At 47.9% G+C, this 23187-nt stretch overlaps 1 protein-coding gene across 2 annotated transcripts in view; it reads right to left on the bottom strand.

The window, feature by feature from the left end:
- Zfp64 (ZFP64 zinc finger protein) overlaps positions 1-20683 on the bottom strand; it is a 63817-nt gene extending 43134 nt beyond the window's left edge. For both annotated transcript variants that reach the window (XM_041670976.1, XM_041670975.1), the window contains exons 1-5: positions 20525-20683; positions 17002-17241; positions 6988-7149; positions 5914-5976; positions 17-268 (exon numbers count right to left, since the gene is read on the bottom strand). In XM_041670976.1, coding sequence (XP_041526910.1) covers positions 17-268; positions 5914-5976; positions 6988-7149; positions 17002-17241; positions 20525-20570 — 763 coding nt within the window. In that variant the 5' untranslated portion in view covers positions 20571-20683. The remainder of the gene's footprint in view (positions 1-16; positions 269-5913; positions 5977-6987; positions 7150-17001; positions 17242-20524) is intronic.
- Positions 20684-23187: the final 2504 nt, after the last annotated feature.

The following is a 23187-nucleotide window of genomic DNA, read 5'->3' as shown; positions in this document are numbered from 1 at the left end:
GCGCCGCGTGACTTACCCGTGTGCGAGCGCAGGTGCACGGTGAGCTGGCTGGAGTTGCGGCTGGCGTAGGGGCAGATCTGGCACTTGAAGGGCCGCTCGTCCGAGTGGATGCGCAGGTGCTTGTTGAGGCTGCTGCTGTCGGCGGCCGCGTAGTCGCACGTCTTGCACTTGTAGGGCTTGACGCCCGTGTGGCAGCGCATGTGCGTTTTCAGCTTGTCCTTCCGGCTGAAGCACTTCCCGCACACCTCGCACTTGTGGGGTTTGTCACCTTTGGGTGCACAGCAAGCCGTGGCGGGAAACAAGATTGAGAAGTTAACGCTTACTCCCGACACCTTCGGGGAGAATCAACCTGCAGGCCCCGGGGTGGGGTGGCGGCTCTGCTGTGTGGCTTTTTAGGAGATTTCAAACTTTTTCCCCCAAGATGACTAGGAATTCCTTGTTAGCTAAAAAGCACACAGCAACTAAAAAAATAAATATTTTGCTGTTTCTGGACAGGGATCCATGTAGCCCAGGCTGGCCTTGAACTTGCCCCACCTCCAGTTTCTAGGTGCTGGTGTTAGAGGCATGCCTCACTATGCCAGGCTTTAAAACAAGAACGTTGAGGTCTTTCTGCTTACCTCTGGCTATTTCTGACCCCTTTACTCGATGTTCCCCGTGCTTTACAGGGTCTTGTATAAACACTCTATGTAGCTCATCCATCCAACTTCTATTATCTTATTAATTTTGATTATTGTACTTTTTTATTTTTGAGACAGGATCTCACTATGTAGCCCTGGAACATGCTCTGTAGACCAGGCTAGCCTCGAACTCACAGAGATCTGCCTCCCTCTGCTTCCCAAGAGCTGGGGTTAAAAGTGTGCACCACCATACCTGACTTAGCATATTTTCTTTTACTGCCTTTTTTGATATGTAAATCATCCCAATATTAAAGTATTACTTTATTCTACAGACACAGAAGCACTGAGGACATTAGTGTAATATGAAACAGCCATCTCTCTTCTATCCGTTCCTTCTTTACAGTCTTGGGCCCGCGTGGCCTGCCTTTTCCACTGCCCGCATCCTCATCTTGGCATAGGTGCTGTTTAGGTCTCTCTGCTAAAGCAGTTTAGTCTGACCCTTGATGGCAGATGTCAGCATCTAAGCAACTGCTCACTTCTGACCTGGAGAGCTCCTATTTATTAAGTGCGTGTATGTTGATATTTCTCTGTGTGGACCTGTGCATACCGTGGCATGTGAGGTCAGAGGGCAACCTGCACAAGTTGGCTCTCTCCCTCTACCATGTGGGTCTTGGGAACTGAACTCATTTATAATGTCTTCAGGCTTGTCAGCAAGCGCCTTTACCCACTGAACCTCCTCACCAGTGCAGAGGTGCATGTGTGTGCGTGTGTGTACGTGTGGTTAGGGAATAAGCTAGGGTCTCGGGGTTGCTAGGCAAGTGTTCTATAACTGGGCTACATATAGCCTCACCTCTTTTTAATTAATTAGTTTTTGTAGATGTGTGTATTTAGCACAAAAACCTGTGCCAGCTAGTGTCTTCTTTTTTTATCTGCGGCAGTTTCGTGCATTCCAGGTTGGCTCTGGACTTGCCAAGAAGCCAAACGTGACCCTGAACTTCAGCCTCTGCCTGCACAGCGTTGGGAATGTGAGTGTGCGCCAGGCCTCGCTGATGCCATTCTGGGGATGGAACCCAGAGCTTCGAGCACGTCAGGCGAGTGCTCTACCACCGGAGCCACGGCCCTAGCCCTCGCACTGACTCAGACCCTTCATGCTCTATTGTCCGGTCCCTGGACTTCACTTCCTCCTCTTCACAAAGCTGGGACTAGAATCCAGGGCTCCCCAGCTTTTCGAGCAGATTCTGTTCCGCTCCCTGTTGGCTTAGTTTGGCTCATGTAGTCCTTCCTGTCATTTCCACACCATTAAGCAGCTGAGGTTGAGCGATTTTACTTTATGGATGGGCTATAAATTACTGAATCAATTCCCCAGTCACACACACACACACACACACACACACACACACACACACGCCCCTGCACAAAGACATGCAAATGTTGAGATGGCTCCAGGGGGTACAGTCTAGGGGTTACAGGCATCTGCCATTAAGTTTGGTGATTCAATTTTAATTCCTGGAAACCATACATGGCAGTAAAGAACAGATTATGATAATTGACCTCTGACCTCCACACGGATAAAGCAGTGGGCATATGAGCATGTGTGTACACACATACACATACATGCACACAATAAAGTTTAAAAATAATAAAGACACACATTAAGTGGGGACAAGAATATCACATTTGCTTAATAAGAGAAAATAAAATTGTGAGTCTGGAGTTGGGCATAGGAGCACACGTCTTTAATCCCAGGGAGGCAGAGGCAGAGGCAGGCTGAGCTCTGTGAGTATGAGGTCAGCCTGGTCTATATAGTGAGTTTTAGGACAGTAATAGCTATATAGTGAGACCCTGTCTCCAAAAAATAAAATAAAATAAATAAAATAAATTGTTAGTCTGTCTTAGGCCTTATATCTGCACACAAAAAATTCAGAATATTGCGGTGTGGACTACAAAGGTTGGTGACTTTGAGGTATATTAAGAAGTTACATGTTCTAAGTAGGGACTTTTACTCTTACCTTGTCTTTTGTTTGTCTTATCTTTCTGCTTTTTTGGGTTTGTTTTGCTTTTTGGAGACGGGCTCTCTTTATATAGCCCTGGCTGTCCTGAAATTGCTCTGTAGACCAGTCTGGTCTTGAACTCACAGAGATTCGCCTGCCTCTGGCTCCCGAGTGCTGGGATTACAGTTGTGAGTCAGCACACCAGTGAGATTTTCACTTTCCACTCTGTAGATCAAGTATGTACTGAGCCCCGCACTGACAGTGTGCCAAAGCTGATCGTGTCAGAGTAAGGTTGGCACATCTGAACACATCTGTTGGGGCTGAAGACATAGCTCAGAGGTTAAGACTTCTTCCAGAGGTCCTGAGTTCAATTCCTGGCAACCACATGGTAGGTTACAACCATTTATAATGAGATCTGGTGCCCTCTTCTGGCATGCAGGCATACAGGCAGGTAGAACACTGTATACATAATAATAATAATAATAATAATAATCTTAAAAAATACATCCTTAATCCCAGCAGTTGGGAGGTAGAGGCAGGAAAATCTCTGTGAGTTCAAGCCCAGCCTGGTCTACAAGAGCTAGTTCCAGGACAGGCTCCAAAGTTATAGAGAAACCCTGTCTCAAAAAAAATACATCTGACAATTTCTTAAAGATGATCATTTTCTTGAGCTAGGGATGTAACTCAGTTGGTAGACCACTTGTCTTGCAAGCACAAGGCCCAGGGTTTGACCCTCAACACTGCAAAAACAAAGTCATTTTACTGAAATCAAGCTCCCAGTGGGGCATCTCTCTGCACTGTCTGCTGCCTGGTGTTGCCTGTGCCCTCTGGACTGTCAGTTTGCACCAGGGGTACTGCCTGCTCGTGATGCAGAGGCTGGTTTTCAACAGCTCTGCCAGGCAGGAACCACATGGGGTGCTCGCCACCAACCCTAACCACCCTCCTTAAAAGAGGCCAGCAAGGATACCCTCAGGTCACCCACTCTGCTGTGCAGCGGTGTCTTCAGATGACATATAGGAATGGATCTAAGATTGCTGCAGCAAGTGATGGCTCATCCTCACTGTCAACTTAGGAGAAACCTAGGAGACACCTCTGAGCGTGTCTGTGAGGGGGTCTGTAGAGAAGTCTGACTGGATGGGCATGGTACCATCCTGGGCTGCGGTCCTGAGCTGAATAAAGAGAAAGTGAGCTGAGCATTGGGGTTCAACTTTCTGCTTCCTGACTGTGGATGCTGTGTGGCCAGCTGCTTCCTGCCTGTGGGTACCATGTGACCAGCGGCCTCATGATCCTGCCACCATGGACTGGACACCGTCAAGCTGTGAGCCAAAATAAACTTCCATCCCTTCCTTCCTTCCTTCCTTCCTTCCTTCCTTCCTTCCCTCCCTCCCTCCCTCCCTCCCTCCCTCCTTCCCTCCCCACCTTCCTTCCTTCCAGTGGCATTGGTTGGACATCCTACAGCAACAATAAAGTAACCAATATGTCTTCACTTATACTCTGACCCAGTTTCCCCAATTGTCACTGATAATGTGTGCAATTTACTCGATGAAACCCTAACCCATGCAGACCATATGGGGGGGGGGAGCCACTGTTTTCTTATGAAAGTTAATATTTGGGTAATTAGAATAAGTCCGTGTGACTTGGCAGTGTGAGGTCCAGCGGACAGGAGTGACCCCAGTGCCACTCATGGGTCACAGCTGATAGCCATTAGCGGTTTGAGCTTTCGAAGGGCTGAGGCTGCCCAGCAGATAGAATGTGAGAAGACCCTTCGCTCCCTCGCTTCTGTACTCTTCCCTTTGGAATTTACACCTCTGGGTCACTTGACCGGGAACCTCTCAGACTTCCTCTAAAACCGCCTGGCAGCAATTCTTTCTCTATCTGTAACATCTGGAAACCATAAAAGCACGCAAGCTGGCTTCTGTAACCAGAGGGCCCTGCAACTGTGCATTCAAATGGCTGCGGAGCAAATGATATTTGGAGCATAAGCAGTAGCCGCACTGAGAAGACAGAGAGTGTGGGGCTGGCATTCTGGCAAGAAGGGTCAGTCCTCCGTAGTGCAGTGGGTACCCGGAGGGCGAATGTGGGCACTGTGCAGAACATCCTTAGCTTCTGGCATCTCTGGGAAGAGGGGGCTCCCTGACAGCAATCCCAGGGGTCTAAAGGATGACTGTATCAAGAAAATTAAAATATCCCCACTTAATCCTCCTTTTTCTAAGCATTGATGTTTTTCCCTCCTTTAAAAATTTGGTTACATTAAAAATTGTGTGTGGTGTGTGTGTGTGGTATGTGCGGGTGTGTGTTTGATATGTGCATGTGTGCTTGTGTTCACACTTGAGCCTGTGGAGGTCAGAGGAAAATGTTCTAAAGTTCCCAAACTGGTTCTCCGCTTCCACCACATGGGTCCTAGGGACTGACCTCAGGTCATCTGGCTTGGTGGCAAGCTCCTCTTCCTGCTGAACCATCCTCTGGCCCTTTCTGCTGCTCTAAAGCAGACCACCTTAGGTTCCCCTTTCTGTGCTTTGTGTCACGAGTAAAGAAAGCAGCTGTGGGAAAGCCGCTGTCCCTGGCCGGGTGTGGTGGTGAGCACCTATGACCCCAGTGAAGCAGGGGTATGAGAATTGGAAGCAAGCCCAGGCTATATAATGAGTTTTAGTCTAGCCTGAGCTACATAGTGAGATCTTTTCTAAATAATCAACATCAACAACAAATTAAATGACCGGTGAAAACAAAGCTCATGTATCCTCTGGTTTGACCCCAGCCCTGGACACAAACAAACACTCTCCTCTCTCTTTACTAACGTGGTATCATATAGGACACATCTCCCACCTGAATGCCATCTGCATCTGATGCGGATTAACAACAGTACGTCACTTCTCACGTGGCTATGGCTCACGTGGCCGTGGCAGTTCCTGGCCTCTGGCTCAGTGCTCACGTCCTCCACTGCTGTTTTTGTTTTCATTTTTTTTGGAGGGAGGGGTGCAGACAGGGTTTCTCTGTGTAACAGCCCTGTCTGTCCTGGAACTCACTCTGTAGCTGGCCTCAAACTCAGAGATCCGCCTGCCTCTGCCTCCCAAGTGCTGGGATTAAAGGCGTGTGCCACCACTGCCTGGTTTACTGCTGGGTTTTGATTGCTTTAGATATGTTTCTGCCATAGTCACGTGTACAAACTGTATGTTTATTTACTTTGTACTTGTGTTCCTTTGACCTCTGTGAGGCTTGGGCCTTTTTACAGGTCCGACATCTCTGGGTCCCCAGGTTCTCCTGGGTGGGTGTTCAGGGTACTCTACCTAGTGAATGATGTCACTTACCTGTGTGGATCTTCAGGTGGCGCTCCATGTCCTTCATGCCATAGGCAGTCTTGAACTGGCAACCTGAAAAAGCCAACGGAAGAGTCCAGAGAAAACCGAAGTGGTCGACTTGCCACACAACGGGGAGATGGCCAGCAACACGGGAAAGACACTGACAACACATGCCAGACACAGTACAGTATTGATCTGACACAAACCAAAATCAAAAGGAGGCCGGGCAGTGGTGGCGCACGCCTTTAATCCCAGCACTTGAGCGGTAGAAGCAGGTGAATCTCTGTGAGTTCAAGGCCAGCCTGGTCTACAGAGAGAGTTCCAGGACAGCCAGGGCTGTTACACAGAGAGAAACCCTGTCTTGAAAATTCCAAAACAACAACACCAAAAGAGTCAGCAGAATGATGACGCATGGAGTCATACTTTACAACAGTGGTTCTCAACCTGTGGGTCGGGACCTCCTCACTATCCTGCATATCAGATATTTACATGGTGATTGATAACAGTAGCGAAAGTTACAGTTATCAGGTAGCAGAGGGATCCTTTTATGGCTGGGGGTCGCCACCACATGAGGAACTGTATGGAATAAAAGGTGGCAGTGTTAGGAAAGACAGCCATCAGGCAGACAAATGCTCTCCTGTTTAGAGAAGACTGAAGATTCATAAGAACCAGAGTAACCAGGACTGGAAACGGTGCAGAAGTTAGCGCACAGGCCGCTCTACCGAAGGACCCAGGTTTGGTGCCCAGCCCCCAGTGACTCTAGTTCCAGAGGGTTCCACGCCCTCTTCTGGGCATCCAACACACGTGGGAGGGGGAGGGTATAGGCTTATACACAGGTGTAGACTTACACTCATAAACCTTTAGGAATAATAAGAATTCACCAAGAAGCTGGGCACTGTGGCTCAGGCCTCTACTTCCAACAGGTGGGAGGCTGAGGCAGGAGAATCATGAGTTCGAGGCCCACCAAAGTGGTATAGTGAATTCCAGGTCTGGTTGAGCTACAGAGTCAGGACCCAGCCTGCCCCTATTAAAACAAATCCTATGAACCCTGTCTGCCCTTGCTGTGCCCAGAGCCCCCTTTACCTGGATAGCAGCAGCCCAGTCTCTTCTGCCCAAGGGACGTGGTGGGCTTCTTGGCACGTGTCCTGGCAGGGAGCGAGATCACGGTGGCTGTCTGGTTTTCGTTGCTCTCCGTGGGCAGGTAAGTTTGATAGCCATGTTCAAAGACGAATTCTGGAGCTGAAACTAAAGGACCCAGGGCTTATTAATTTCCGTGACGCAGAGCGATGACGTAACTCAATCCAGCTAATGCGGCATGAAACAAGAATCTCTCACTCAAAAATCAAGTGTGTGAGGTGTAGGGATGGCTCAATGGATAAGACCCCTGGCTGCTCTCCCAGAGGACTCAGGTTCAATCCCCAGCACCCACACTGTGGCTCACAACTGTCTGTAACTCTAGTTCCAGGGGATCTGAGGCCCTCTTCTGGTCTCACTGATACCAGGCACGCGTGGGCTACATAGACAAATGGAGGGAAAATACTCACATACATTAAAAAATCCTTAAAAAATTGGTTAATTTCGGTATGTGATGGTTTTTATTTGCACTTTTTAAAATTATTAATATTAATTAAAAAAATCAAGTGGCTGGGTGTGGTGGCACACACCTTTAATTCCAGCACTTAGGGAGCAGAGGCAGGTGGATCTCTGTGAGTTCCAGGTCAGCCAGGTCTACACAGGGAATACCAGGCAGCCAGAGCTACAAACCTGCCTTAACCCTCACACTTCAAATAAAAAGAAATGCTTTTGAAGGTGGTGACAAAAAAGCCTTTAATTCCAGCACTTAAGAGTTCAAGGCCAGCCTAGTCTATATAGTGAGCCCCAGACAGCCTGAGCTACACGATGAGACCCAGTCTCAACAAAGTGACCATCCAACCACAACCACAACACAAATGCTGGTCTAGGGCTCTAAAACACCAGACAAGACAGGGTCTCACATAACTCAGGCTGGCCTCCAAGTCACTATGTAGCTGAGGTTGGTTTTGAGCTCCTATAAAATTGGATTACAAGTAGGTAGCAATATTTCATTTGTATTTTAATAAATAAAGCTTGCCTGAAGATCAGAGAGTAAAACAGCCCTACTGATCAGCCTTACAGACCAGGCAATGGTGACACACACCTTTAATCCCAGTAGCTACACTAGTTGCCATAGAAACTGGGCGGTAGTGGTGCACACCTTTAATCCCACCCCTAGAGAGGAATATAAGACGGGAGGAGACAGCTCTCAGATAGTCTCATTCTGAGATTCCTGGAGGCAGGATCACCATTTTGGACTGAGGTAGGAGCCAGTGGCTGGCTGTTTTGCTTTTCTAACCTTCAGGTTGAACCCCAGTTTTTGTCTCTGGGTTTTTATGCATCATGCTACAGGTATACACCACCATTCTTAGTTTTGAACTCCTTTCTCTTTTTGATGTTAAAGATTGGCCTTATTTATTTGTGTGTGGTGGCATCTGCAGAAGACAGGGGACACCACTAAGAGCTGGAGTTACAGGTGTCTGCAAGACACCTGACTTGTCATGTGGCGCTGGGATCCGAACTCTGATTCCCATGATTTAGCAACAAGTCCTCTTCAAGTGCCGAGCCATCTCCGCAGCCCCAGCTTCAGACCTCTTGAACGAGCAATGAATGTCCCTAAAACTGATGTCATGTAGGCACCGTTAACTGCAGGCAGATGTACAAGGCACTCTCCTGAGAGAGTCCTAAAACTCCAGGACTTCTCTCAAAACTCAGGCATCCGTGACATCTCACTGCAATTTAGAGTTAAACAAAACTGTAAAGACAGAAGAAAACAAAAAGATCCCAAATGAGATCATTAAAAAAATAAGGAAGTCTTGAATTTTTCTGTTTATAATTTTTTGTGCCCATTTTGTGAATGATGTTCTTAGTTTGAGCATTTGCCCATGGGAGGCCTGGTTCCAAGTGAAGGCGGTCTATGTTCACCGGGGACAGGAAACGTGGAGAGGTCCTGCCTTTACCACTTTATTTCCCGAATATATTGATCTGAATCAACTCAGACCTGCCATCATAACCTAGCTCTATTTGCCATAGGCCGTTTTCTTCTAAGACCAAAGTCCCAGCAAAATGAGAAACACAACAGATAAATCCCAGCATAGGGCAGCTGGTAAAAATACTTCACCTCAGCTAGGCGGTGGTGGTGCAGGCCTTCAGTCCCAGCACTCGGGAGGCAGAAGCAGGCGGATCTCTGTGAGTTCAAGCCAGCCTGGTCTACAGAGTGAGTTCCAGGACAGCCAGGTTTACACACAGAGAAACCCTGTCTTGAAAAACCAAAACACTTCACCTCAGAAACCGTCCAGGTCATTGAAAATGAAACCCAAGAAAATGTCACAGTCAGGAAGGATCTAAGGAGATGTCACAATACAGAGCGGTGTGTGTCCCAAACCAGGACATAAAGATGATTTATTTATATTTTATGCATATGAGTATTTTACTTGTATGTATGTCTGTGCACCATGTGTGTGCCTGATACCATTGCAGGTCATTGGATTCCCTGGAGTTGGAATTACAGATGGTTGTGAACCATCATGTGGGTGCTGGGAATTGAACCCTGATCATTTGCAAGAGTAGCAAGTGCTCTAACCACTGAACAACCCCTCCAGCTTGATTTTAACATGTGGTTTCCTCCTCCTCCTCAGGATGATTTTCTTGAAGGGTAGTTGACTTGGCTTGGTTTTTGTCTTTGAGTGATGCCTCCTTATTAAGGTCCTCACCTTCACTTCCGGTGCCAACAGCATCCCATTCTGGGTTCCTCACCGGGAAAACCCAATTACCTTTATGGAGTCCACTTCCACCTCCACTCCTGACACCATCTGGGGAGGCATGGTTTCAGCTGAACCCTAACAGTGGCCAGGGGGACCTCTTTAAGAAGATCACGAGGAGCCGGGCGGTGGTGGCGCACACCTTTAATCCCAGCACTTGGGAGGCAGAGGCAGGCGGATCTCTGTGAGTTCGAGACCAGCCTGGTCTACAAGAGCTAGTTCCAGGACAGGCTCCAAAACCACAGAGAAACCCTGTCTCGAAAAACCAAAAAAAAAAAAAAAAAAAAGAAAAAAGAAGATCACGAGGGGGCCGGAGAGATGGCTCAGTGGTTAAGAGCACCGGCTGCTTGGGCAGAGGACCTGGGTTTGGTTTTCATCAGCCACATGGCGGCCCACGACCATTCGTAACTCCACTTCCAGGGGTTTGCACATGGTATAAACGCACAGAGGCACACATATGTGCACATAAATAAATGACATATAAATAAAAATCCTGCTAAAATAAACTGCACGCAGCCATCACCTCCCAGCACACAACTTCTCTTCCGCTATCACAATTTATAAACACACACTCTAATCTCTGGCTGAGAGTCCAGGTCTGCTCACCGGCACCTTTCTGGAGTCTTCATGACGCTGTCACTGATTTACGACAGATGATACCCAGGCTCTCACAACCTTTGGCATCTGAGCGAACTCAGTTTCCACTTTTCTCAGTGGGGAACTGTCGTGGACGTCTGGCCACTGAAGGTCAGCCGTGGAGTTCTGACAAGCACTGTTCCGTCTCGACACCCAGTCTCTCTGAGCGGCCCACTTGCCTGTGTGCTTGTGGCTAGAAAAGCCGCTGATTATTGAGAGCTCAGCGGGCTCTTCTGTAGGAGCTTGGAAGATAAGGCTGTTGAGAGCAGTGCAGACAATGGAGGTCTGGCTTGTGGAGCTTCAGAGAGGAGCAAAGACTTTACAGGGAGTTTTGTGGGAAGATTTTGTGGTTCTGGTTAGCAGGGCTGCAGAATCAGCTGGGACTAATAGGAGACCAGACCATTAAGGAAGGCGAAACCTTTGCTGGGATACTTGATGCTGGTCGGCTGGAGCTGCAAATCCAGCAGTGATTAAGAAGAGATCAGATGGGCGGGTGTGGCATATGCCTTAATCCCTGAGCTGCGGAGACAGAGGCAGGTAGATCTCTGAGTTCAAGGCCAGTCTGGTTTACAAAGTGAGTTCCAGGACAGCCAGGACTACACAGAGAAACCCTGTCTCAAAAAGCTGAAAAAAGAAAAGTTCATCATCACTGAGGCGAAAACTTCTGGGAAGTGTTCCCTCAGGGTCAGTACACAGAAGCTGTGTTCCACACCGGCCAAGGTTATACCTCCTGCTGACCGCTGAACTTGGTAGCGTTCAGAGTCACGCAGGTGCTGTTGGTTTTGAAGGTATGCAGGGGTCATGGAGAGCGGCTGAGGCTTGGCACCGTGTGGCAGGGCTGGAGTCCCTGAGAAGAGCTCAGGAGAGGCTATTGGTGAAAGCGCGGCCCTGCTGCAGCACGCGACCCCAGCAGTTTGGAGATGCTGGTACCCGGGATGGCCACCAAGAACAACAGCAGCGGTGGAGTGGAGCCAGCCTGAGCCCAGAAGACAAGCTGTGTGTGCTGCAGGGGGCGGAGCTGGAGGACTGACCCAGGCCCCTTGGAGGAGCCCGGTGAGTGGATCCTAGATAATTGGGCACTGAGCTTCTTACACTGTTGGAGTTTGGTTTTGCTTTGTGCAGATTGCGACTGTGCCCTGGTTCTTCCCTCCTGAAGAAAGTAATTTAATTTTGATTTTTTTTCTTTCCCGAGACCAGGTGGGCCTTGAGCTCAGAGATCCACCTGCCTCCAGCCTCCTGGGCCTCTGCCTCCTTAAATGCTGGGATTAAAAGATGTGGGCCACCACTGCCTTGCTTAAGTTTGATTTTTATAGGAGCCCACAGCTGAAAGACTTTGAACTTGGATGGAGGTGGGTGGCCCTTGGACTTCCCACAGGTCAGGGAACCCTGATTGCTCTTCGGGCTGATGAGGGAGGGGGACTTGATTGGGGGAGGGGGAGGGAAATGGGAGGCGGTGGCGGGGAGGAGGCAGAAATCTTTAATAAATAAATTAAAAAAATGTTTGGGATTTTTAAAGAGACTAAACTTTTAATGTGTTTGAATTTTTGAAGTTATTTGTTTTATATTGGTATATTAATATTAATGAGTCATCTTGAGGATAAATGATAAAGGAAATGCTCTAACGGAAAGGCAATGTTTGTGTGTCAAGCTGACAGGGGTCAGTTGTACTGGCAAGTTTTATGTCAACTTGACAGAAACTAGCGTCATCATAGAGAAGGGAGCCTCACTTAAGAAAATGCTTCTATAAGATCGGGCCGAAGGCAAGCCAGTGGGGCATTTTCTTAATTAGTGAATGATGGGGCGGGACAGCCCATTATGGGAAGTGCCACCTCTGGGATGGTGATCCTAAGTTCTATAACAGTGGTTCTCAACCTCCCAATGCTGCAATGCTTTAATACAGTTCATGTTGTGGCCTCTCAGTCTGCCCCAGCCCTGCAACTGTCAACCACATTCCGAGGGACTGGTTTGGGCCTATGCTGCTACAAGCCCTTGGAGTCACGATTTGAGCATCTTCTCTCATTCTGAGGCTACTCTTTCTCCCTCTCATGGCCAGTGCTGCTCTCTGAATGTCAAGATTAGATGCAGATGGGAGCATGGGGGTGGGCAAGTGGAATCCAGCGGGGACAGCCAGGCACAGCTGGGGTCATTCTGGGGATGGTGCTAATCACAGGAGACCCACACAGTCTAGAGGCAGAGCCACAGGCCAAAAAGGATCTACTCAAGTGTGAGCTGGGAGGCTTCACCTCCGAGTCTCGTTTTCTTTTCTTTCTCTTTCTCTCTCTCTCTCTTCCTTTCTCTTTCCTTCCTTCCTCCCTCTCTCCCTCCCTCCCTCCTTCCATTCTTATTTATTTATATGTGTATGTGTGCTATCACACATATAGAGAGGTCTGAGGATAATCTGTGGAAATTTTTTTTTCCTTCCACCATGTGGGTCCACAGGATTAAATTCAGGTTGTCAGGCTTGACGGTGGGTGCCTTTACCACAGAGCCATTTTGCTGGCCCTGGCCTCAGTTTTTTTTTTTTGGTCTGGGGAATGGGCCTTTTTCTTTCTCTCTTGGGGTGGCTGTGAGGGTTAGAGCTGAAGGTATGACTGCTAACGCACTGGTTACTTTTCACATGGCTCCATGACTCCTGGGCAGCAAGGAACTGTTGAGGGAAGGTCTGGCTTCATCAAGGGCCATCTCAGAATGAGGGCATGGGAGCCATCAGAAATCGTCACTGACATGGGAAGGTCTGAGGCCTTGGGCCAAGTGAGTGACTCTCCAACCTGCCAGAGCCGTGGGTCCCCCAGGGAGCTTCTTCAGTGAAGCTGGAGTCTCCACCTCAGAAATCCTGTTTCCTCCAAGGTGGAGCCTGGGTACTGGTGTCTAACAAGTTCCCCCAAGGACCCTGATCTACAAGCGGGTCTTAGAACTGATAGCTAACGGAGTAGCTAAGTCCAAGTGGTGGTGGGGGTGAGAGGGGAGTCCAGACGAAAGACAAGCAGGATCCTGTTTGGTTGTCTGGAGAAGGGCAGCTGAGTCGGGCAGAGAGAGAGCCAGACACTTGAAGTTGGCACATCAGCCAGTCGCCACTTTATCTGTTAGACTCTGCGCGTCTCATGGACCCCAGCAGCCATCCCTGCCCTCTAGTGGACCATTATCAACAGAATTCCTGTGCCAGCCCAGGCATGAAGCTGTGGCCAGAGCTATCAGACAGATGTGGGATATGAGACTTGGGTGTCTCTGGACAGGAGATGTCTCCCTGAACTGGATACCAAGAGAACCCCATGCCTGGCCTGAGGTCAGAGCTGCAATTCTAGGCAGAGGGAACACTACCTGCCAGGGCTCTAGGGTGCTAAGAAATGGGGTTCACTGGAAAAACTGCAAGGAAAAACGTGTGTGCCCTGGCTGTACATGCGGAGGGCATGTGTGTGAGGGAGGTCAGAGCTGTGTGTGTAGACTGTCACCAGGTGCCAACAGCCGGGCAGAGCTGGGAAAGGCATTTCCAGAAGAAGCAATAGAGAAAGAAAAGGCTCAGAAGTCAGTGTGGTGGACGCCTCAGGCAGAGTGTAGTTCAAAGCTTTCCACACAGGGGGTTTTGTGTTTGCAGTCAGGAAGCTCAGCTCTCTTCAGGGAGATGCCCATGAGGAAAAGGACGAAGCACTCGTTCCAGGACAGCCCTGGATCTGTGGGTTCTCCTGGACCCATCTTTTCCCCACAGGCAGTTTCTCCTTATCTAGCTGAGACCCAAGCAGGTTGCAACAGGCCACCTGCAAAGTGACTTCTTTCTGTTTCTACACGGGATTTCTCTGTATAGCAGCCCTGGTTGTCCTGGACCAGGCCGGCCTCAAACTCAGATCTGCCTGCCTCTGCCACCTGAGTGCTGAGTACTGTGTGGTTCTAGACTCCATATTTTCCTGACTACTTCCTTTAAGGGTTAGTTTATTATCCTATCCTAAAATCTCTCCAGACACATATTTTGGAAGCATTAAAAATACTCAAGAAAGCCGGGCGGTGGTGACATGCTTTAATTCCAGCACTCGGGAGGCAGAGGCAGGTGGCTCTTTGAGTTCCAGGACTGGCTCCATAGCTACAGAGAAACCCTGTCCCGAAAAATCAAAAACAAACCAACAAAACCTCAAGAAATTCTGCTTATTGTCCAGACCTGTTTTATGTATATATGTGTGGGCCTGGGTGTAGTATGTGGGCCATTTTCAGCACGTGTGTGGACTGGAGTATAGTATATGTGCCACTTTCAGGCATGTGCATGAACATGAGTGTGGTATGTGTGCCTTGCTTGTGCACATGCTCTCAGAGTCAGAGGGAGGGAACTTGATCCCCTGGAACTAGTTACAGATGTTTTGAGCCACCATGTGGGGGCTGAGAACTGAACCCAGGTCCTCTGCAAGAGCAGCCAGTGCTCTCCAGCCTCAGGTCTCAAATTTTAGACAGCACATGAATAATTTATAAAAGTGGGAAGTTGGCTGACCGTTGGCTCCAGTAGATCTTGGAGCTGAGACCGAGAACATTTGGGCTGTTGAGATGGCTCAGCTGGTAAAGGTGTTTGCTGCCAAGTCTGACCACCTGAGCTCGATTCCCAGCGCTCACCTGGTAGAGAGAATCAACTCTAAAGTTGCTGGCACACACACACAAACATAATTTAACCTAATTAGGAAAATTCATATCTTTTTTTTTTTTTTGCAACTAAAAAATCAAAACACAGAACTGGCCGGACCCAAAGAAGAGCTGCTTTGTGGGTGGTTTTTCCAGTTTTCCAAAGTCTGTGCCGGGCCTTAACGGCCACCCTCTTCAGGCTCTCATTGAATTTTGCTTCCTGTAACAGTGTAACACTGTTAGATTTGCACACACCTGCCCTGCTCTCTCACAGACACGGCCCCTCTTTCTGAGGCTTGGGCACTTTGCGCTGTATGGTGTCTGACATGCTTTTACCCACCTTTCCCCTGAACGTCACACATAAAACTGACTTTGTCCACAGTAAAAACTGTAACGAACACCCTTCATCTGCCATCAGGCTTTACAGCATAAACACTTAGAGACTGACCTATTACAAGTATTTAGGCATAGTTCATTAATTAGTTCTTCCTCATTTATTTATGTGTGTGCGTTATGTAAGCGCACGTACACACATCACAGTGTATGTGGGCGGAGGTCGGAAGACCACCCTGGGAGAGCACTCTTTCCTTTTGCCGAGATCAAACTCAAGTCCCCAGGCCGTTAGCGGCGGCTTTACCCTCTGGGCCATTTTTTCTGCCTAGTATTCCGGTAAATTTTAAAACAGAGATTTAAAATTTAAGCGTTAAAATCTGAAAGCTATCACAGGACTATCCAGGATGTAGGAATTTGCACGCCCGGTTTTAGCCTGATTTGCTCTCCTCCTTCAGGGACCATGCCCAGATGTGTTCATCACACCCTTTGGCTGTCCTCTACTGACTTTCCCACTGGCTTCTGGTACTCTGCTCTTGTTGGTTTTTAGACGTTCTTTATATAGGAAGGCTGTTTATATGCATAAGCTGCAAACCTTTTCTCAACATGCTCATTTTTAGACCCTATATTTCTGGGGTAAAAATAAGTAATGTCATTGCAGCTACATTCATATTTCCCTCCCTCTGGGGAGGGCAGTCCAATCAGCAAGAAATGTATTATTTAATTCCTGGAGCACCCAGCATCTCAGAGAGTGGTATCTTACTTTTTTTTGGTTGTTTGAGACAGGGTTTCTCTGTGTACCTGTTGTCTTGGAACTCACTCTGTAGACCACGCTTGAACTCACAGAGATCCGCCTGCTTCTACCTCCCTAGTGTGTTGTAAGGAGCTGCGGGCCGCTTCCCATCACCCGGGGCCTGGCTGCCAGCTAGCTTTACCCAAAATAATTACACGGAAACTGTATTCTTTTTAAACACTGCCTGGCCCATTATCTCTAGCCTCTTATTGGCTAACTCTCACATCTTGACTAACCCATTTGTAATAATCTGTGTGGTGGCTTACCGGGAAAGATTCAGCATGTCTGACCTGGCAGCTGGCTCTATGGCAGTCTGACCAACTATGTTTTCTTTCTCCCAGCATTCTGTTCTGTCTACTCCACCTATCTAAATCTTGCCCTATCAAAAAGCCAAGGCAGTTTCTTTATTAACCAATGAAAGTAACAAATAGACAGATGACCCTCCTCCATCACTAGTGCTGGGATTAAAGGCATGTGCCACCACCACCTGGCTATTTTGTTTTTTAATCTCTAAATGAACATCTGTGTCTCCCCAAAACCAGCCAAATCAAGCCAAGATAAGACCCCAGACATTCTTTAGGTTTGTCTATCACACAAACGATGCCAACGCAGGGCTCGTATGCATACCCACCCCAAATATCTACGAGATTCTGCTTCTCAGCACCTGGAGGTTTGGCTCAGAAACTTGGCCTTCGTCCGTCTACTTACACACGTGACATTTCTCACAATGCACACTCATGGTTTAAACCTAAAAGCCTCCAAACCTTCCCAGCAGTGCTGGTTAAAAATAACGCATCGGTGATTGAGGGGCTAGGACCTGGGCAGGCCATCCATCCAAACAGGTCCCACAGAAGTGGGGGGTGCAGCCAGCCACCTCTGTCCATCCTTCCCCTCCCCCGCCCTGTGTACCTGTGATGGTCTGTGTCTCCGAACTGATGGTCGTTGTGGTGGTCTGGGTCTGGGTGGCAGGCACTGTCTCCTCCGACACAAACTGGACCGTGCTGGGGGCTGTCACCGGCGTGCTGGTCAGCTGGCAGCCGCTCTGCTTGTGAGCTACGAAGGCATCCAGGTTGCTGAACTGCTGCTTACAGATACCGCAGATGTGGATGTCCGGTGTCAGCTCTACCAGGACCGCGGTGCCTCCGGGGACTCCATGGGACAAAGGAAAAATCACAGATTGATTTCAGACCAGTATCACGGCAGGAGGCAGACATGGTCATGTCCCTCCTTTTTTCTTGGAAACCTACTCCAAATTCTGTCATAGCAGCTGTGTCCCCAGATGGGAGCCACGGTCTATGATGCAGCACTGTTCACAGGCACCACTGAGGGCTTGGGGATTGTGTTTTACAAGAGAGTTCTTTCAGAGCTGGGGAGGCAGTAAACAGATTGCTTGCCCTGCAAGCATGAGACCCCGAGTCCAAACCCTAGAGCCCATGTAAAGAGCTGGGTGTGGGGTGTGAGTTTGTAATCTCAGCATAGGGGAGGAGGCAGGGGGATCCCCACGCTTGCTGGCTAGGTTTCCAACCAAGCCTACTTGGCAAGTGTCTCAAACCCAAGGAATGGTACCTGAGGAACAACATCAGAGATTGTCCTCTGGCCTCCACATATGCTCACACACAAGGATGTATACCAGTGTATCCACATACACACAACCACTAAAAGACAAAGTTAATTTGATGTGTAGGACTGCCTAGCCCTTCCCAGGGACTGAGGCCAAGTCCTGCCCCAATCCCAACACACAGTCCCAAATGCCTCATCACCTACAAACCCACTAGTTCACCATGGTGCTCTGACAGATGTGCGGACTCCTCCAGCACACACACCACAAAGGGAGCAAGGCCAGCTGTGGCTTCCTCTTCCTAAAGATGCTGATGCAGACGCGATGTTCACACATCAGCAGACACTTTATAACTATGAAGAAAATGCCAAAATCCCTGATTCTTGCTCCCACTTCCCTGGTCTCTGAATGCAACCCCAGAATAGATCAGTTGGGATGGTACAGTTCAGGTTTCTGGCACTTGCAGACTAAATTCATTCTTAACTAACAGGGACATCATTTTTTTTTTTTTATGGCAATGAGAGAGAGAGAGAGAGTGAGTGTTAGTAACTGTATTGAGAGCTTCAAAGCAACTAGCATGGTACCTGATACTATATTAGAAGGTAACATAGCTTCACGTGTAGTACAGTGGGTAGAGGGCTCGCCTTGCATATCTGAGGCCCCAAGTTCAAACCCCAGCACCTCCTAAAAATGGCGTGGCTGATGGAGGCACACAGGCCAGTAATGCAATCTCAGCCACTAGAGAGGTGGAGGCTGGAGGGCTGGGTCTTAAGACTCCTCGTGGGCCTTGGCCAGTTTGAAACACCTAGACCCTGTCTCAGAACAACAGTGAAAGAAAGCACTATATAAACGTTTGTTAAACAAGATAACAATTGGGCTGGAGAGATGGCTCAGTGGTTAAAGAGCCCTGGCTGCTCTTCCAGAGGTCCTGAGTTCAATTCCCACATGGTGTTTCACAACCATCTAGATAATGGAATCTGATGCCCTCTTCTGGCAAGATAACAATTAATTAGTAAGTCTCAATACGAGAAATTTAATTTTTATCCTTAAATTTTTCCTTTGCGGAGTTGTAGGGATGGCTCTGTAGTATTACTGCTTATGGAGCATCTGAGTTCAGAACCCACACTCGTTAGCACACAACCAGCAACGTTGGCTCCAGGGGATCTGACCTCCACGAGCACTGGCTCTGAAAACCACATACCCATTCCTATGTACACATACAATTAAAAATAGAAATAAAAACTTAAAATTTTTCTCTTGCATTATAATAAAACTCGCACAGAATAAAATCTGGAATAGTAAGAACTGGCAGAAAAACCCTCATAATATTATCCACTTGTACTTTCATGGACATTACAAACACATTTTCTATTTATGCTTAAAAATTCATTTTTTTCCACTCTATTGTGAAGCTAACCTTTCCCCTATATAATACCAAGCATGAAAATTCTTTATACATGTAATTGCTTAGTGGGAACATGTCACTCCATGGTATCCATGTATCACATAATAATGTCTGTAACTAGTCAAGTTAAATATTACAAGACTACATTTGTAGAACACAGTGCCCGTACCATGCAATTTTCTGAAAATTATAAGCTATTTCGATTCTGTCCAGTTTCCTTCAGGACTAAGACAAGGCATTTGCCTGAGGTGTCTGTGGTCGACGTCCCAGGGAAAGTGATGCTGGGGGGAGCGACACTTTAGAAGTCACCTTGCAGAATGCCTCAGAAATTAACAGATGATGCCAGGAACAAGGTGACCACAGGGACAGCCCCAGTACTAGGGAAACGGTGAGAATGAAGCCATATTTGCTCAGCTAAGGTTGTCTTCGTGGTGGACTAGTATTGGTGTCCAGGAGGAAGCAGTTTCCGGTACTAAGTTATGCTTCTGGTACTCACGAAAGAAGTAAGTCACAACGGGGACTTTTCTTAGCATCTTTAAACTGACACTATTAACATTGACTTTAGCCCTGGGTTTTTAGTCTGCAAAATGAGGAGGGCAAGACAGGTCTCTTCTTAGGGCCACCAAAGAGTAAAAGGGCTAATGCCTGAAAGGGGGCCCAATTCTAACGCCAAACCAGGTCACGTGGTGGGGTCGTCCCTTTTAAAGTGCATGGTACCCGGAGACACTGAGACATGATGGGGTGGGGACTGGGGTTCAGTGAAACCTCTCTGTTTTATACGTCATGTAGGGCACACGCAAGCAAGTTTGGGAATCAATGGCTCTAAGAACAGCAGTTAGCAAACTGAGCCAGGTGTCTGCAAACCGGGGCCAGGGCTTTTCAAACTTCCGGTGCTTCAGGGAAGACCTCAGATTCTGGCCCCACCCCCGGAGACCTGGGGGGGCCGGACCCAGCCGCCTTGTTTTAAACACATGCTGGCGCTCCAGGTGGTGGCCTCGGTTCAGTCCCTGGCCCATACTTTGGGAAACAAAGGCGTACGGACATACTAAGAACTTAGAGGGGGTAAAATCAATGCCAGGAAATAAGAGAACACGAAACTCAGAGCAAGCTACCACAACCTGGTCCTCCCTATTTCCCCCCCCCCCCTCCCCACACCCGGAGTGCTGGGGAGAGCTTTACAAACCTGTCCACAGAGGCAGAAGTTTTCACTACCTGTCTGCCCGGGTCACCCCACTTTCTTTTTCTCTCCGCTACACCCCAAACTCTGCCAGGCGGGCGGGGAAGGTGGTGATGGTCTCTGCAAGGCATGGCCTTCCCGGACCATGCCTCCCTGGGGGTGTTACAGGGGTTCTGCTCCCAGCCCAGCCTCTCTCGGGGTCGGGGATGAGGGTATGCAAGGTGCGCCGTCACCCGGATCCCAGATACACGGGGCCTGCTCGCCCGGCGGCGGGCATCCACCCAGCACTTACTTTGCACCGACCCTGAGAAGCTGTCGCCCTCGCCGCTCGCGTTCATGGCCTCAGACCTGAGGTGCCGTTTCTGGGAGCCCCCGGGTCGCCCTACATGCTTCAAAGACTTTACACTTGCATTTTTTTCCCCGCACACCCCCCCAACTCTGCCTGTCTGCTCCCAACTCTGAGGCGGGGACGGATGTACAGTCCGCGCCACTTCCGCTGCCTAGAGGGCGCTGGCCCGGTGCGCCCAGCCGGGTTCTCATATTGTGCTCTCCCGGGGACACAAGAAGGGACCTGAGACCCCGGGTCCGGATTCCACCACTTCACCCCAGGCAGTCTGGGGGCTCTGTGGCCACCCTGCACCTTTGCACCTCGCTCTACTTGGGACCCTCATTCTGCCGCAGATGCCAGGAGATTGTGGGTCCTCCCAAAACCACCACGGAGCCTGCATTCATATGTAAAAGCAAAGGACCTTTTTCAAACTAAAGCTTTGACTCTCAGTCTGTTCAATGCTTGCGTGTTAAGCCTTGCCACCCTTGCAATAAATCCCTACGAAGCATTTGAAAACAAAAGACCTCAGCCGGGCGGTGGTGGCGCACGCCTTTAATCCCAGCACTCGGGAGGCAGAGGCAGGCGAATCTCTGTGAGTTCGAGACCAGCCTGGTCTACAAGAGCTAGTTCCAGGACAGGCTCCAAGACCACAGAGAAACCCTGTCTCGAAAAACCAAAAAACAAAAAACAAACAAACAAAAAAAAAAAAACAAAAGACCTCTTTACAGACTCACTCTGTGATTCGGCACATAATAGATAGGTTCCTCATACACATGTCTTGGACCATGTGCAACTTTTCCATGCCCCTTCCTTTAGAATTGTGTCTTTTATGGGACCAGTGAGATGCCTCAGCCAGTAAAGGAGCTTGCCATTCAAAAATGCAAGCCTGAAGTCCCGAGTTCAAGCCCCACAACCCACATATATGAGGAAGAAGAGAACAAAGAAATGTACTTCTTGTGGTGTGGGGGGTCCCTTCTCTACACCCCCGCTAAAGAATTGAGCCAGCCACCTGATACAGGCCCTGGCTGAGGAGGGGATGTGCTAGACCCTGGGGTCCTGGAGACAATCAGACAGTCGAGCCAAGCAGGAACTTGTTTACTTCCTTACAGCATGTAACTTATAAAGCAAAAACCCACGAATCCCAGAAGAAGCGGAAGGGGAATTAGCCAATCACATCAGCAGTCACATCTGCATGATCCATAGCTCCTATGGCCCCTAATGGGGACCACAAGGGCACCAAGTGCTTTATGTCATCTTACCCCATCCCTAACTCCAATCATCTTCCTGTAAATAAGTCTATCTCCTCCCCGCTCCCTTCTGATCAGTGCCATCTTGGCTGGAAATATTTCTCGCGGGCTTTGTAACGTCACTGGTTTTTGAATTTCGTGCCTTTTCCAGCTGTCACGCTTTTTGACACCAACTGTGTCTTTTTCTGTGACTGTTTTTGCACTAACTTGGCCACTCCAGCCTCCTATATGTTTGATTCAGCCCATACTAGGGTGGCCGTTCACAGTTCTGCCAATGTTTAAGGATTCAAGGTAGGAGATTTGGCTGATTTTCTTCGCTATCCTCTGGTGCCTGTGACCTTGCATGGTTTGTGGAAAAGTATGGGTGATTGGATGGTGTGAATGTATAGTTTGAAGGCTTCTTTGGAAGATGAATGGACGAAGGTGTGAATTGTTGGAGACATCTTGGACAAAAATACCACTTACCAGGGTAGAAAACATAACTACCATGACTACAATCTTGACTATTATGATGACTATCTAGTAACCTTAACTAACATGACTACAATCTTGACTATTATGATGACTATCTAGTAACCTTAACTAACATGACTACAATCTTGACTATTATGATGACTATCTAGTAACCTTAACTAACATGACTACAATCTTGACTATTATGATGACTATCTAGTAACCTTAACTAACATGACTACAATCTTGACTATTATGATGACTATCTAGTAACCTTAACTAACATGACTACAATCTTGACTATTATGATGACTATCTAGTAACCTTAACTAACATGACTACAATCTTGACTATTATGATGACTATCTAGTAACCTTAACTAACATGACTACAATCTTGACTATTATGATGACTATCTAGTAACCTTAACTAACATGACTACAATCTTGACTATTATGATGACTATCTAGTAACCTTAACTAACATGACTACAATCTTGACTATTATGATGACTATCTAGTAACCTTAACTAATATGACTACAATCTTGACTATTATGATGACTATCTAGTAACCTTAACTAACATGACTACAATCTTGACTATTATGATGACTATCTAGTAACCTTAACTAACATGACTACAATCTTGACTATTATGATGACTATCTAGTAACCTTAACTAACATGACTACAATCTTGACTATTATGATGACGATCTAGTAACCTATATTTCTAAGTTATACATTACATTTTAAAAATAAACTACACAATCACACCTTAATCAAGATCAGAAATACATATGCAAATAACAAAATTGACCTTAAATTTGTATTAATAAACCAAGATCCATACCAATACAAATCTCTATGGCATATCCCCCTTTAAATGTAAAGAAACATTTACAAACAATATTTGGGAATGGTAAAT

The sequence above is a fragment of the Microtus oregoni genome, unplaced genomic scaffold (genome assembly GCF_018167655.1).
Source record: "Microtus oregoni isolate MIOR12 unplaced genomic scaffold, Mior012 000020F_ref0000438, whole genome shotgun sequence".
Taxonomy (NCBI): Eukaryota; Metazoa; Chordata; class Mammalia; order Rodentia; family Cricetidae; genus Microtus; species Microtus oregoni.
Note: the sequence above shows the minus strand (reverse complement) of the source record. Positions and strands in the feature narration are given on the sequence as shown.